The 17,481-nt window shown below is 44.5% G+C and overlaps 1 protein-coding gene across 1 annotated transcript; it reads right to left on the reverse strand.

Moving 5' to 3' along the window:
- Positions 1–217: 217 nt before the first annotated feature.
- Positions 218–17,292, reverse strand: LOC120989310 (large subunit GTPase 1 homolog). The gene is made up of 5 exons (XM_040417371.1): positions 17,230–17,292; positions 16,419–16,588; positions 13,799–14,794; positions 2,107–2,297; positions 218–303 (listed from the first exon to the last, which is right to left on the reverse strand). Exons 1-5 carry the CDS (start codon positions 17,290–17,292, stop codon positions 218–220), a joined length of 1,506 nt encoding a protein of 501 aa, XP_040273305.1.
- Positions 17,293–17,481: the final 189 nt, after the last annotated feature.

Raw genomic sequence — 17,481 nt, forward strand, 5'->3', positions numbered from 1 at the left:
CGTGGATATCCAGGGGGGGTTATCCTAAGGGTCGTGCGGACATTGTTCAACTCGGGAGGGGTCTCCTCCAGCCGGTAAGCAGATGACACAGAGGGCAGATCAACTGTTGAAAAAATAAATAAATAAAGGCTAAACCATAAGGGCTAATATAACAATATAGCATATACCCTATGGCACTCCTCGAGTGGGGCAGTGTGTACTATAAAAAACACTACATTTAGATATGCCTCATTCCCGACAGATGTGCTGCATCCAACTTGACCTTATTCTCCATCCCTTCTGTCTCAATATTGTGCAAATAATCTGAAAAAAGAGAAGAAAGAAAAATTATCAATAAAGCAAGAAATATTATAATTCTCCATGTATACACACAGCATACCGAACTGTAAATCACAGGTCCGAGGAGGCAAATCACACTTTATATAATATCCCCAAAATTATATTCAACATTCAGTCCATTGGGTCTAAGACTACCCAACCTGTGTATCCACTGTAGCTCCTTACGTTTTAACAACTTAGATCTATTGCCGCTGCGTCTGGGTTGGGGTATGTGATCAAGAATCCAGCACCTCAAGTCATTCTCCCTGTGCCCAGCCTCAGCAAAGTGTTTAGATACCGGAAAGTCAAGACATTTTTTTCTAATACTATACCGGTGATTGTTGAGGCGGGTTTTTAACTCGGTGGATGTCTCACCCCCATAAAGTAAGTTGCATGGGCAAGACAACACATATATGACAAGACTTGAGTCGCAGGTTAAATGAAACGGGATATCATAAGTCATGCCTGTGGTTGGATGTGTAATTTTCTTCCCTTTGCGGATATATCTACAATTGACACAGCCTAGGCAGGGAAAACAACCCAACCCAGGCTGTGTCAACGTAGTCTGTCTAATGGCCCCCTTGGAACCAATATCAGCCTTAACCAGCTGGTCTCGCAGGTTCCTGGAGCGTCGATATGAGAACAACGGTGGATGTTTAAACTCAGGGATATTCTTGAAACAGATACCCAATATATCCCAATGTTTCTTGATGATTCTGTTGATGAGGGACTTAGTTCATTATATACCGAAACAAACGGAATTCTGTCAGGTTTTTGAACAATTTTCTGTTTGGATAACATATCTTTCCTATGAAGGCTACGTACCCTATCCATATGTTCCAACAACTGGTGGGGATAGCCCCTATCTGAAAATTTGGTGGCCATGGAGTCCAGGGCCAGGTTAAGTTTACTCTGATCAGTCACTATGCGTTTTACCCTGAGAAATTGAGAGAAGGGAAGCGACTGGATTATCTTCCTGGGGTGGGAACTATTATAACACAAAAAAGTGTTGGTGTCTGTCGGTTTCGTGTACAATTCAGTATGAAACGTACCTCCACTGTATATAACCCTGGTATCTAATAACTGGATCTCAGTGTTGGAATATACAAGTGTGAATTGCAGATTCTTATCATAATTGTTCAAAAACACATGAAAGTCCTTCAATTCAGTCTCATTACCATTCCATATGAGGAAGATGTCGTCGATATATCTCCACCACCTCAGAACATGTCTGAAGTGGTGGGACAGATAGACGACATCCTCCTCAAAGCACCGCATAAATATATTTGCGTACGTGGGGGCCACGTGAGACTCCATGGCCACTCCGCGTTTCTGGTAAATAAAAAGCATCCTGAAAAAGAAAGTAATTGTAGTGTAGAATGATGTTCAGCAAGGTAATGATAAATTCAGATGCATGAGAAGTGAAGGATGACAATTTAAGCATTTTTTCAACAGCCAAGATACCTCTCTCATGTACAATCGAAGTATATAACGAGGTTACATCAAAAGAGGCAAGTAGCACAGGGAAGGAGTGTACCAAATCGATCTCTCCAAGCTTGACCAGGAAGTCCGATGTGTCTTGTATATAAGAACAGCCCCCTATAGATAAATGATTCAAAACTTTGTCCAAGAAAATGGCTATATTACTAAAGATGGAATCAGACCCCGAGACAATGGGACGTCCCGGGGGATCAACCAGGGTCTTGTGAATCTTGGGTAACACATATATCACAGGAGTGACAGGATGTGCCACCTCAAGATAATCACATAGATCCCTGTCAATGGTACCTGCCACCATTGCATCTGTTAAACATTTACGTATAATCTCTGCAATCTCGAATTTGGGGTCAGAATCTAACACCTTATAGACTTCTTGGTCCCCCAGTTGCCTCATTATTACTTGGATATATTTGCTAGTGTCCATAACCACGACCGCACCCCCCTTGTCGGCCGGCTTCAAGGTAAGGGTGGGGTCGGACCTAAGCGAATCAAGTGCATCAATGTCAAATGGTAGTCAGGTTGGGGTGTCTGAAGTCAAGGTCCCCCTGGGAGGAGGACCTGAGTTCAGACACACCTTGCTTGACTGCGTTAATATAGGCTTCAACTGCTGGTTCATTAACCACCTCAGCCCCCAGTGCTTAAACACCCTGAAAGACCAGGCCACTTTTTACACTTCTGACCTACACTACTTTCACCGTTTATTGCTCGGTCATGAAACTTACCACCCAAATTAATTTTACCTCCTTTTCTTCTCACTAATAGAGCTTTCATTTGGTGGTATTTCATTGCTGCTGACATTTTTACTTTTTTTGTTATTAATCGAAATTTAACGATTTTTTTGCAAAAAAATGACATTTTTCACTTTCAGTTGTAAAATTTTGCAAAAAAAACGACATCCATATATAAATTTTGCTCTAAATTTATTGTTCTACATGTCTTTGATAAAAAAAAAATGTTTGGGTAAAAAAAAAAATGGTTTGGGTAAAAGTTATAGCGTTTACAAACTATGGTACAAAAATGTGAATTTCCGCTTTTTGAAGCAGCTCTGACTTTCTGAGCACCTGTCATGTTTCCTGAGGTTCTACAATGCCCAGACAGTACAAACACCCCACAAATGACCCCATTTCGGAAAGTACACACCCTAAGGTATTCGCTGATGGGCATAGTGAGTTCATAGAACTTTTTATTTTTTGTCACAAGTTAGCGGAAAATGATGATTTTTTTTTTTTTTTTTTTTTTTTCTTACAAAGTCTCATATTCCACTAACTTGTGACAAAAAATAAAAACTTCCATGAACTCACTATGCCCATCACGAAATACCTTGGGGTCTCTTCTTTCCAAAATGGGGTCACTTGTGGGGTAGTTATACTGACCTGGCATTCTAGGGGCCCAAATGTGTGGTAAGGAGTTTGAAATCAAATTCTGTAAAAAATGACGAGTGAAATCCGAAAGGTGCTCTTTGGAATGTGGGCCCCTTTGCCCACCTAGGCTGCAAAAAAGTGTCACACATCTGGTATCCCCGTACTCAGGAGAAGTTGAGGAATGTGTTTTGGGGTGTAATTTTACATATACCCATGCTGGGTGAGATAAATATCTTGGTCAAATGCCAACTTTGTATAAAAAAATGGGAAAAGTTGTCTTTTGCCAAGATATTTCTCTCACCCAGCATGGGTATATGTAAAAAGACACCCCAAAACACATTCCCCAACTTCTCCTGAATACGGAGATACCAGATGTGTGACACTTTTTTGCAGCCTAGGTGGGCAAAGGGGCCCATATTCCAAAGAGCACCTTTCGGATTTCACTCGTCATTTTTTACAGAATTTGATTTCAAACTCCTTACCACACATTTGGGCCCCTAGAATGCCAGGGCAGTATAACTACCCCACAAGTGACCCCATTTTGGAAAGAAGAGACCCCAAGGTATTCGCTGATGGGCATAGTGAGTTCATGGAAGTTTTTATTTTTTGTCACAAGTTAGTGGAATATGAGACTTTGTATGAAAAAAAAATAAAAAATAAAAAATCATCATTTTCCACTAACTTGTGACAAAAAATAAAAAATTCTAGGAACTCGCCATGCCCCTCACGGAATACCTTGGGGTGTCTTCTTTCCAAAATGGGGTCACTTGTGGGGTAGTTATACTGCCCTGGCATTTTCCAGGGGCCCTAATGTGTGGTAAGTAGGTAAATGACCAGTGAAATCCGAAAGGTGCTCTTTGGAATATGGGCCCCTTTGCCCACCTAGGCTGCAAAAAAGTGTCACACATCTGGTATCTCCGTACTCAGGAGACGTTGGGGAATGTGTTTTGGGGTGTCTTTTTACATATACCCATGCTGGGTGAGAGAAATATCTTGGCAAAAGACAACTTTTCCCATTTTTTTATACAAAGTTGGCATTTGACCAAGATATTTATCTCACCCAGCATGGGTATATGTAAAATGACACCCCAAAACACATTGCCCAACTTCTCCTGAGTACGGCGATACCAGATGTGTGACACTTTTTTGCAGCCTAGATGCGCAAAGGGGCCCAAATTCCTTTTAGGAGGGCATTTTTAGACATTTGGATACCAGACTTCTTCTCACGCTTTGGGGCCCCTAGAATGCCAGGGCAGTATAAATACCCCACATGTGACCCCATTTTGGAAAGAAGACACCCCAAGGTATTCAATGAGGGGCATGGTGAGTTCATAGAATTTTTTTTTTTTTGGCACAAGTTAGCGGAAATTGATATTTTTTATTTTTTTCTCACAAAGTCTCCCGTTCCGCTAACTTGGGACAAAAATTTCAATCTTTCATGGACTCAATATGCCCCTCACGGAATACCTGGGGGTGTCTTCTTTCCGAAATGGGGTCACATGTGGGGTATTTATACTGCCCTGGCATTCTAGGGGCCCTAAAGCGTGAGAAGAAGTCTGGAATATAAATGTCTAAAAAATTTTACGCATTTGGATTCCGTGAGGGGTATGGTGAGTTCATGTGAGATTTTATTTTTTGTCACAAGTTAGTGGAATATGAGACTTTGTAAGAAAAAAAAATAATAATTCCGCTAACTTGGGCCAAAAAAATGTCTGAATGGAGCCTTACAGAGGGGTGATCAATGACAGGGGGGTGATCAATGACAGGGGGGGTGATCAATGACAGGGGGGGTGATCAATGACAGGGGGGGTGATCAATGACAGGGGGGGTGATCAATGACAGGGGGGTGATCAATGACAGGGGGGGGGTGATCAATGACAGGGGGGGGGTGATCAATGACAGGGGGGTGATCAATGACAGGGGGGGTGATCAATGACAGGGGTGGTGATCAATGACAGGGGGGGTGATCAATGACAGGGGGGTGATCAATGACAGGGGGGTGATCAGGGAGTCTATATGGGGTGATAACCACAGTCATTGATCACGCCCGTGTAAGGCTTCATTCAGACGTCCGGATGCGTTTTGCGGATCCGATCCATCTATCAGTGCATCCGTAAAAATCATGCGGACATCTGAATGGAGCTTTACAGGGGGTGATCAATGACAGGGGGTTGATCAATGACAGGGGGGTGATCAATGACAGGGGGGGTGATCAGGGAGTCTATATGGGGTGATAACCACAGTCATTGATCATGCCCCTGTAAGGCTTCATTCAGACGTCCGGATGCGTTTTGCGGATCCGATCCATCTATCAGTGCATCCGTAAAAATCATGCGGACATCTGAATGGAGCTTTACAGGGGTGTGATCAATGACAGGGGGGTGATCAGGGAGTCTATATGGGGTGATAACCACAGTCATTGATTATGCCCCTGTAAGGCTTCATTCAGACGTCCGGATGCGTTTTGCGGATCCGATCCATCTATCAGTGCATTCGTAAAAATCATGCGGACATCTGAATGGAGCTTTACAGGGGGTGATCAATGACAGGGGGTTGATCAATGACAGGGGGGGTGATCAGGGAGTCTATATGGGGTGATAACCACAGTCATTGATCACGCCCCTGTAAGGCTTCATTCAGACGTCCGGATGCGTTTTGCGGATCCGATCCATCTATCAGTGCATCCGTAAAAATCATGCGGACATCTGAATGGAGCTTTACAGGGGGTGATCAATGACAGGGGGTTGATCAATGACAGGGGGGGTGATCAGGGAGTCTATATGGGGTGATAACCACAGTCATTGATCATGCCCCTGTAAGGCTTCATTCAGACGTCCGGATGCGTTTTGCGGATCCGATCCATCTATCAGTGCATCCGTAAAAATCATGCGGACATCTGAATGGAGCTTTACAGGGGGGTGATCAATGACAGGGGGGTAATCAATGACAGGGGGGTGATCAGGGAGTCTATATGGGGTGATCAGGGGTGATCAAGGGTGAATAAGGGGTTAATAAGTGACAGGGGGGGGGGTGTAGTGTAGTGGTGCTTGGTGCAACATATTTACTGAGCTATCTGTGTCATCTGGTGGTCGATCCAAACAAAGGGGACCACCAGAGGACCAGGTAGCAGGTATATTAGACGCTGTTATCATAACAGCGTCTAATATACCTGTTAGGGGTTAAAAAAAACATCTCCAGCCTGCCAGCGAACGATCGCCGCTGGCAGGCTGGAGATCAACTCTCTTACCTTCCGTTCCTGTGAGCGCGCGCGCCTGTGTGCGCGCGTTCACAGGAAATCTCGCGTCTCGCGAGAGGACGCACCGGCGCGTCCACCCAGAAGAGCAGGGCCGCCGCAAAGACGCAATCCTGCGTACGGCGGTCCTGAGGAGGTTAATGAAAGGTGAAAAATCACTTTTTTTAAATAGATTGAGAGACCCCAGCGTGAAATCACTGGTCTGGGGTCTCACAATCCTCTCTTTATCACAAAACCAAACTTTTAGTTTGATGCAGCGAAAAAAGGAATGCAGGTTAGACTCGAGTTCAAACCAATTCATGTGTGAACTGCGACAAAATGAAAACCCTTTAGACAAGACACTCACTTGTCTAATCCACAGTTAACCACAGTCAATTTCTCTTCGCCGAGTGTCCCTTGCTCACTGCGGGTCGGTTCCTGTTGCTGCGTAGCTTGCCCATTCCTTCGGTGTCCATGACCACCTCTCCTGATGCGACGTCGTGTTTTTCTTGCGTCTGTGGAGTGCTGTCTAAAAAAACTTTTTCCTCAGGTGAAGGTGTCTGTACATTCTTCCTCCTTTTTCTCATATCTCTCTGCTGGGTGTTGCTCAGTCTTTCTGTTTGCCAGATGTAAACATTGCCCTTCTTGTAATCCTCGGTATCCCTGTACCATTTGACTCGTTTATTTTCCTCAGATTCAGCCTAAAATTGCTTCAGCTGAGCAGAAGAGTCCTCAATATATTTAACAAAATCATCAGTAGTCAAGAGGGATTGAAGATTAACTTCCATGTCACGCAATTCGGAATTTAAAGCCATTAATTCATGCCGCAGATACTCAGTATTCAATAAAATAAAGTCCAGGGAATAACGATTGGAGAGTGCCTCAAATTTCTTGCAAAAAACTGAATTATTGTGAAATAAATTTGGTCGAAGATATGACCGCATACGTCTAGGGATCTTCTGTGATTTATAATATTCTCCCAGTGTCATCATATGCAGGCGAAGGGATACTACACGTCTGGATGCATTTTCAAATTTTCTTTTCAATTCCTTGATGGAAGGGTTATTTAAAAAGGTGGCATCTCCTCCAATTCCCCGTAAAATACGCTCGGTATCCTCAGGTGTGTACACAAAACCGTCGGGTGAAGCGGATTCAGAAACAGACATATTAAAAATAAACTGATGAAAATGCGTGGAAAAACCGTGTGCCGTGCTCAGCCAATAGGCCAAAATGTATCTGAGAAAAATGGCGGCACTATTTCACTATTTGCCAGTGCCGCCATTTTTCTCAGATATATATATATATATATTGTAAGGGGTTACACTCTCAGGCTGGGCGGCGATGACAGATTCTCTTGCAGACCACAGGGTTAAAGTCCAAATGCTGCTTTATTTATCACACTCCGGCAATACAGGCAACCCCAGTTATAATTCACTGGGTAAGGTGAAGATCCAGCACCACAAAACATAAATCAAACTGAAATAAACACCTGCCCGTCTGGGCCTGGCTAATACAGTGAAGATCCTAGCTCACCTATTGAACACAGGTCACACAGAGAACTCGGCTTCTCTAGCCAGCAGCGCAGCCAGCTTCCCAGGCTTTCTCCAGGCATTCCTCTCCTCAGACTGACAGCATGGACTGTGCTTTATTTCCCCTTGATGATCCCAGCTGGCTTCAGCTGGGATCCCCTCAGGCTAGGGGAAAACCTGTCCTGGATATTATTTACCTCACCCAATTGAGGAAGCTGGGTGGGATATACACCCCTTCCAGGACTTTACCATACATTTTTCTGTTCATCTTACCCAGGGCCGGATTAACGTAGGGGCTGATGGAGCTGCAGCTCCAGGCCCCTACCATAAAATAGGCCCATCTGCCAGCCAAAAGGCCGTCGGGAGGGTTAAAAGTCCTCTGTTGTACACAGCGTCACACAGCACACAGACAATGCAGAGACGCTCACCTCACGCTGGCAGCAGGGAAGGAGCCTGAGGGAGGAACTCGGGAGGAGCGTAATATGATCCTAGAGTGGAAGATGCTTCTGCCAGCCCCTCCCCTCCCCGCCCACCAACCAATCAGAGCTGAGGCAAGGCAAGCACTAGCAGCTCTGAGCCGTCTGAGTAGTACAGGGAGTCTTCACAGGTCCTGTAAGGGAATTGCACAGTGTAAAGTGTAGTTCCCAGGTTAGAACAGTGCATCTGCCAGGACCTGTGATGACATCATCTTCAGCATCACAGGTCCTGCAGAATCTAGCAAAGGAACAGCACCAAAAATGGTGTAGTTCCTAGGTTTGAAAGGTACATCTGCCAGGACCTGTGATGACATCATCACAGGTCCTTCAACCCCTAACAGCAAGTATTAGAAGTTCACAATCAGCTCTGCATTGATCCATACAGACTGGAATGGAGTGGTAAGAGGAGGTCCTCCACTTTTCATCATTTACCCCCCCTCCCCCTCCATGCCCTGTTTTTACTCAATGCTCACTCATGTATAATACTTCAGACAGGTACAGTGACCACAACCTCATGTACTTCACACACACAGTGACTATAATGCATAACTGACCACATATTTCTATAAACACTGCATCTACAGTATTATACCTTGTATGCCTCACATCTATATATATATATATATATATATATATACACACACACTGCATATATTAAACAGTATTATAGATGCAATATGTACAGATATATAATATATATTGCAGTGTACTGATATGTGAGGTACAAGGTATAATATATGCAGTGTGTATAGATATATTGTATATACAGCAGTGTACTGATATGTGAGGTACGAGGTATAATAGATGGTGTGTACAGGTATATTGTATATACAGTATTGGATTGATATGTGAGGTACGAGCTGTAATTTATACCTCATATATCAGTACACTGCTGTATATACTATATACCTGAACACACTGCATATATTATACCACGTTCCTCACATATCAGTACACTGCTGTATACACTATACATCTGTACACACTGTATCTATTATACCTCGTTTGTGTGCCAGGCCTGTTTTTTGTAATCCCAATCCGGCCCTGATGGCATAAATTATAAAACAGCAGCGAACATAGTTCATGGAACAAAGAGAGAGGCCTGGAATGGGTAGTGGGAGGGGCTATAAAAGGGGAATGGGGGCCCAATTTAGATTCTTGCTATGGGGCCCAGTGATTTCTATGTACGCCTTTGACAGGAGCAGAGAGATAAGAGAAGTGACAGATGACAGTTTAGATTACAGGTTGAATTAACCCTTTAGGATCAAATTGGCTTCTCAGGAGATATATATGTTAAAGGCATCTCATTCAGTAGCTATATAACTAAGGGTGGGTTCACATCTCCTTTATGGATTCCATTAAGTGGGGACTGTGGGGACTATTATCAGCCAGTGACTGTGTTACTGTAATACTGTTATCAGCACATAGTTTTCCCTGTGCGTGCATTCACATTTCACTTCACTTGGTTGGTTGTACTACTGTCAGTGTCAGACTGTTGTCACTGTGGGTAACAATGCACAGCAGACAACAATGCACACCACAGTGACAGCTCCTGAGTCCTCCTGTCCGGCGTCAGCCTCAGCTTCCCTTCACTATCACTATAATCAATCACTCTTCCTGATCCTGACTCACTCATTAGAGAGCTGAAGAGCCGACTGAGTCAGCAGCAGCAAGTGATTCGAATGGATAGCATCTGCGCATGCGCACCGGCACCTAGAGTCTTCGGTTCACTTGCGAGTCAGCTCAGCAGTCAGTGACTCAGCAAGTGAACCCAAGATCCGATTCATGAACCGATTCATCTGAAAGATCCGAACTTCCTATCACTACTGAGGTCATATCCGGCGGGCCGCGGCATTACAGGAACCGCACCAGCTGCTCTGACGTCCTGCCGCCGGATATACGTCACAGGATATCCGGCGGCAGGACGTCAGAGCAGCTGGTGCGGTTCCTGTAATGCCGGCCCGCCGGATATGACCTCAGTGCGCCCGCGGTTATCCCTCCTGCACGCTGCGCTGTGTACAACCTACTCAGCAGTTTCGACCAGCACACGGCCCACAGCGCTCAGCCACACCAGCTCGCGAGACAGCAGGAGCTTCTGGAGCAGGGCAGGTATCAGATAAACTCATCCAGTTGGAAGAGAGGGCAATCATAGTGCTGTTCTGATTTATGGACACAGCTCTCAGCATGCTTAGCCAGCCTTCTATCTGGCTGTTTCTGAGCCTGTGGACTGTGACTCTCAAGAAGCACAGCCAGATAGAAGGCTAAGCATGCTGAGAGCTGTGTCCATAAATCATAACAGCACTATGAGAATTACTGACTGGCTAAGCATGCTGAGAGCTGTGTCCATAAATCAGAACAGCACTATGGAAATTACTGACTGGCTAAGCATGCTGAGAGCTCAGTCTAAATAACATAACACATAAAGAAATTACTGTTTCTAGCTGCTAGTCCACAGTCCACAGCAGCTAGAAACAGTAATTTCTTTAAAGGCATTCTGTCACCAGGTTTGACCCCTGTCAGCTAAAAATATGCTGATGTTCAGGGCGTCTTCAGGATTCCTAATGTGGGCTTATAAATGTCATCTGTGGGCTTATTTAGCTAAAAAACAGCTTTTACTAACCTGTCAGTAAAACAAATAAGGTGCCCAAGGGGATGTTAATGGATGCAAGGTGCCCGCCGCAACCACCGCCGTTCGTGCCCAGCGCCGCCTTTCTGGACTTCTGCACCGCCTCCTAATCCTCTGTGCCGCCTCTCGCTCTCCCTCCCTCCCCCCTCCTTCTGCTGTAAGATCTCGCGCTTGCGCACAGGGCTCTGCCTGATGCGCCCGTGCGGACTTCTCCATTTGGCTTCTTACAGCGAAGTGCGCATGCGCCGGCACTTCGCTCAACCCCTGTATGCGCGAGATCTTACAGCAGGAGGAGGGGGGAGGGAGGGAGAGCGAGAGGCGGCACAGAGGATTAGGAGGCGGCGCAGAAGTCCGTAAAGGCGGTGCTGGGCACGAACGGCGGTGGGTGCGGCCGACACCTTGCATTCATTAACATCCCCTTGGGCTGTTTGACTGACAGGTTAGTAAAAGCTGTTTTTTAGCTAAATAAGCCCACAGATGACATTTATAAGCCCACATTAGGAATCGTGAAGACGCCCTGAACATCAGCATATTTTTAGCTGACAGGGGTGAAACCTGGTGACAGAATCCCTTTAATGTGTTATGTTATTTAGACACAGCTCTCAGCATGCTTAGCCAGCCTTCTATCTGACCGGCTAAGCATGCTGAGTGCCGTGTCCATAAATCACAACACAGCTCTATGAAAATGTCCACAGTCCACAGTCCCCAGTCCACAGTCCACAGCAGCTAGAAAACAGTAATCTTCATAGTCATGTTAAATGATCACTATAGTGTCAGGAAAACAAAGCGGTTTTCCTGACACTATAGTGCCCTCAGGGTCCCCCTCCATGTTGCCAAGATAGACGCCAAATGAAGGGGTAGTTGCAGGAACAAAATACTTTAATGGTATCGATAAAATATATATGTAATTAAGACACTGAGTGCAGTTCCATAAAAAGGCCCAGCAAAATCCTCAGCACCAGGCCTATGATGCTCTTAATCCGGCCCTGATCTTACCACATATCCCCCCTCTCTTCTCCAGACCGGAGGTCTGGATATTTTTAGCCAACAAGCAGTGTATCCTGGACAAAGCATCTGCGTTCCCCTGTAATTTCCCCGGCCTATGTTCAACCTTGAAATTAAAATTTTGCAGGGAGAGAAACCACCTGGTCACTCTTGCGTTTTTCTCCCTGTTTTGTTTCATCCAAGTTAAAGGAGCGTGATCTGTTACCAACAGAAATTTCCTACCCAGCAGGTAATATTTAAGTGACTCCAGAGCCCATTTAATGGCTAGACACTCTCGTTCCACTATGGCATAATTTTTCTCTGCTGGGATCAACTTCCTACTTAGGTACATCACTGGGTGCTCCTCTCCATTTATCACCTGTGACAGGACCGCTCCCAAGCCTGTCTCAGATGCATCAGTCTGGACCAGAAACTCTTTTCTGAAATCCGGGGAAATGAGCACCGGCTGTTGACAGAGAGCGGACTTTAGGCTTTGAAAGGCCTTTTCTGCCTCTGGGGTCCACTTCACCATTACTGACTTAGGGCCTTTCGTTAAGTCAGTCAATGGTGCTGCCATCGAGGCACAATTCGGTACGAACCGGCGGTAGTACCCTGTCATGCCAAGGAAGGCCCTGACTTGTTTCTTCGTTAAGGGCCTAGACCAGTCTTGTATCGCCTCTACTTTATTGATCTGGGGTTTAACCAGCCGTTTACCAATAATGTAGCCCAGATATTTTGCTTCCTCTAGACCCACTGCACACTTCTCAGGGTTTATGGTTAGGCCACCATCACTAATGGAGTCTATAACGGCCTGTACCTTCCAGAGGTGACTTCTCCAATCAGATGAAAAAATGATGTGGCTTCAAGATCAGGTCCATCAACCTCTGAAATGTAGCAGGGGCTCCATATAACCCGAACGGCATCACTGTGTACTGGAACAGCCCCTCTGGAGTGGAGAATGCCGTCTTTTCTTTTGCATCATCTGATAATGGTATCTGCCAATACCCTTTTGTAAGGTCAAGGGACGTGATGTACCTTGCTTTCCCAAGCCTCTCAATTAGTTCGTCTACTCTGGGCATGGGGTACGCATCGAATTTTGATACCTCATTTAGCTTCCGGAAATCATTACAAAATCTCCAAGTCCCATTAGGCTTCGGGATCAAGACAATAGGGCTTGACCACTCACTGGTAGATTCCTCAATGACCCCTAACTCAAGCATGCGCCTGACCTCAGAGGATTCCGCTTTTCTGCGTGCTTCTGGTATCCTGTAGGGCTTTAGATTCACCTTACTGGTTGCTGCACCTTATAGTTAACCTCGCCCACTTTTTCCGCAACCTCGTAGGGATCCTGCCACTTTGCCAGAAACTTACTTTCTACAGTGGGAACTATAATCAGAACCCTGTCCTCAGGATTAAAGTCCCTTACCTTGGCAGACCTGTTATAAATTCTGCTTTGAGCATCCTGGGCTCTTTGCAGATGTTCTTTAACAATGGGCATTACTGTCGCTATCCTGTCTTGCATGTCAGCCACATGTTCAATGACGCTCTTATAGGGAGTAGCCTCAGCCTCCCAGGTTTCTTTAGCTACATCGAGTAAACCCCTTGGGTGACGGCCATATAGCAACTCAAATGGTGAGAACCCTGTAGAAGCCTGAGGCACCTCCCTAACAGAGAACATAAGGTATGGCAGGAGGCAGTCCCAGTCCCGACCATCCTTTTCTACAACTTTTTTTAACATCTGTTTCAGCGTCTTGTTAAACCTCTCGACCAACCCATCTGTCTGTGGGTGGTACACCGAGGTACGTATCTGGGTGATTTTGAACAACTTGCACAACTGTTTCATGACCTTCGACATAAAGGGGGTACCCTGGTCCGTGAGAATTTCTTTAGGGATCTCCGTGCGGGAGAACATGAAAAATAATTCCCGGGCAATATTTTTGGACGCCATGCAATCTAACACATTTGTTTCCCTATGCAGGGAATTTCGAGGCTGGAAGTCTGAAGGATCTATACCAGGTGGAGGATGACAATACAGCAGTTTACCATTGACATAGTCCTTCAATATATACCGTGCCGACCTTGGCTGATCAGGCTGCCCATGCGCAGTCATAAAACCTCTCATATATCCATATGCAGCTAATAGTTCTTCTGATGTGGGTGCACGATCCTGATCCTCATCTTCCCGAGGCCTGATGATGTTTATACCATAAATGGATTCTACCACGTACCGCGGAATTCGCTGTGCGATAAGAGAGATTGGTGGTACATGGTCTCTCATCTGATCAATTGGTAGGATGCCACTGCATATCATCTCTGCTTTTGTGGAAACAAATGAAGGCATCACAAGGCCAGGGCAATCACAGAGACACAGACCAGGCTCGACGAACAGTGTCTGAAAGTGCTTGGTGTGACCTGGAATTGCGGATACAGAAACCTTCTTGTTTCCCAGAATAGTGTTGATTGTTGAACTCTTACCGACATTGGGATAACCAACCAGACCAACAGTGATCTGTTCCTCTCTAATCCGGTTTCCTGTATGTATTGATTTGAAAATTTCCAGGAGTTCATCTCCTTGCACTAAGTGGCTTTCATTTCTGACAACTTTTTGTTCAGTCCTTTCAGAATCATGCTCTGGTATAACTCTTTCTTCCTCGGCATCTTCAGAGCATGTCTGCCAGCCTTCATCATCCTCACAATCTTCATATTCATCGCTTGTGTCGGAGTCAGGAGTCTTTAGCTCGCAGCCCCCTCTGGCTCTGGGCTCGTTCCTTAATCAGGGCTCTCCCCAGTCCACACGATGCCTTCTTTTTCCCCATTACCTCCACAGGCCTGTAACAACATCTTCATCATTTCCTCCATGGTATTTGGTGAACTTTGCAAAGCTGCAGCAGCTTTCTCCCAGGACATTAAATCATTTACTGTCACGCCGTTGCCCTTAGCAACCGACTGTTGCCTTTTTCAGCAGGGATGCTTGCCCGCATCCTCCACCAATTGTAAGGGGTTACACTCTCAGGCTGGGCGGCGATGACAGATTCTCTTGCAGACCACAGGGTTAAAGTCCAAATGCTGCTTTATTTATCACACTCCGGCAATACAGGCAACCCTAGTTATAATTCACTGGGTAAGGTGAAGATCCAGCACCACAAAACATAAATCAAACTGAAATAAACATCTGCCCGTCTGGGCCCTGGCTAATACAGTGAAGATCCCAGCTCACCTATTGAACACAGGTCACACAGAGAACTCGGCTTCTCTAGCCAGCAGGGCAGCCAGCTTACCAGGCTTTCTCCAGGCATTACTCTCCTCAGACTGACAGCATGGACTGTGCTTTATTTCCCCTTGATGATCCCAGCTGAAGCTGGGATCCCCTCAGGCTAGGGGAAAACCTGTCCTGGATTTTATTTACCTCACCCAATTGAGGAAGCTGGGTGGGATATACACCCCTTCCAGGACTTTACCATACACTTTTCTGTTCATCTTACCACAATATATATATATATATATATATATATATATACTCTGTAATCCCATGCAAATTACGAGGGGGATGTATGTAATGGACGGGTACTTTCACCGGAATACTGAAAGAAGTTTGCTGTTGATGTATATATAAACAACGAGACGTATATATATTTATGTGTGTGTGAAATGTATGAAATCATCCGGTGACATCATACATGGGTCCCGCGATGTGTGTATAACTCTATATATGTATACAATCACAGCAAGGGAGAGATGTATGACGTAACCGGATGATTTTGTACATGTCAAAACCGGTATTAAGTAATCATTTGTAAAAAAAATTGTGACAAAACCCCTGTTTTATGAATGCCCAGACTCTTGTATTTCATCTGCTGTTCATTTAGTTAACCTTATTTTGCCCATTAAATGTACAAAAACTACCTTATCTGCCTGTGACGCAGTTAGCGAACACAATGGACATTAGCGAACACAATAGATATTGCCCGTGACACAATCCACAAACGCAATGGATATTGCCTGTGATACATTTAGCAAACACAATGGATATTGCCTGTGACACAATCCACAAACACAATGGATATTGCCTGTGATACATTTAGCAAACACAATGGTCTTAGTCATTGACCGCATGGCGCTATGTCCGGCCCCTTTATCCAATTATCTCCAGGATAGAGAGGAGAGATTTTACTGTTCTTGTGGGATTGTGTTATATCTTACTGTATATTGATTGGTCACTGTATTTTGTGTGCCTGTTCCCCACAAGGGCCCCGAGTAAACCCTTGCTGGAGGTTAACCCTACTACATCTGTACGGATTAGCAGCATTACTGTATATATACATTAAAGAGTGTTGTAGAGAGAGGGACTAAATTCATGTAAGCATTGTACCTGGGCATAATTGCTGACTATACTCTTCGACCAGATCTGGGTGTAGGAACTTGATGTCACACCATTTTTTGGGGATGGCTGGTATTTCATGCCGCACTCCATATTTGGCATATAACTCTGATTGAAGAGACAGTACTATCTCCATTTTGTCCTTTCTTTTCATGGTCCGGTCATATCCCCGAAGAAGAAATTGCTGATGGATAAAGATGAAAGTATATATCCGGGGGGGAAAAAACGAAAGCATTGAAAGCCAAATTAAAATTTTCATGTTACTGTTAAGAATCCTGATTCTACAGAGATTCTATGTGTGTGGGCTCTGACAAATCAGATATTGCCCAAGTAAGCTGAGATGTATCTGTCTTGTCATGGCACGGTACCATGTGTATAGCTGGTTCGCATCGCCGGGGTGCACCCTGTGTAACGCAAAATGAACCGGTAAAACCTTACATTCAGACTAAGAAAGTTCTTGGTCATAAAATAGAATCTCTATATATATTGTCTGTGTGTTATATAGTGTGTGTTATATATATAGTGGCAGGAAAATTGATGTGCTATGTGCATGTGATAGAGTTTTTCCATGGACCATACATACATGCTACTAACATTTTGCGCCGACGAAACAAGAATGCTAATTTCACTAATTCGCAATATATACTGTAATCAGTTAAAATGTGTTGAATTGACTTTCAGACAAAAAAATAACAAAAAATCGTATCAATATAGATAATAATCGCATCTACAAATATTTCAGAATTCGTGATCTACAGAATAATCATTGTGCTGCATGCAATATGTACAAAAACAACATATATGCTTTAAGAGAATATTACTTACAATGATGTTGTCCTCATCTTTCTCAAATATGTGTCTGAACTTTGAAGTACTTCCAGTAGCCATAGTGATGAATGCTTGATGAAGGGTAGTTCACACTGGTCACAGTCACTGGGCGGCTCTAATACTGTAAATTACATCAGACACTTTTTCACGCACGTTTACGTTACCAAATTTATTTAAATTAGGGAGAGCGATAGCGAATATAATAAATCGAATATTATTCGAAAAATATCTAAAAATCAAAATCACGAT

Source organism: Bufo bufo, chromosome 1 (genome assembly GCF_905171765.1).
Source record: "Bufo bufo chromosome 1, aBufBuf1.1, whole genome shotgun sequence".
Taxonomy (NCBI): domain Eukaryota; kingdom Metazoa; phylum Chordata; class Amphibia; order Anura; family Bufonidae; genus Bufo; species Bufo bufo.

Excerpts from the sequence above, each read along its gene's own strand:
- LOC120989310 (XM_040417371.1), bottom strand. The coding sequence starts at position 17,292 with ATGGCTACTGGAAGTACTTCAAAGTTCAGACACATATTTGAGAAAGAT. Across the intron at positions 16,589-17,229 it reads AAGATGAGGACAACATCATT|CAATTTCTTCTTCGGGGATA; the intron begins GTAAGTAATATT and ends TTTATCCATCAG. Across the intron at positions 14,795-16,418 it reads CACCCAGATCTGGTCGAAGA|GAACGAGCCCAGAGCCAGAG; the intron begins GTATAGTCAGCA and ends GCCCTGATTAAG.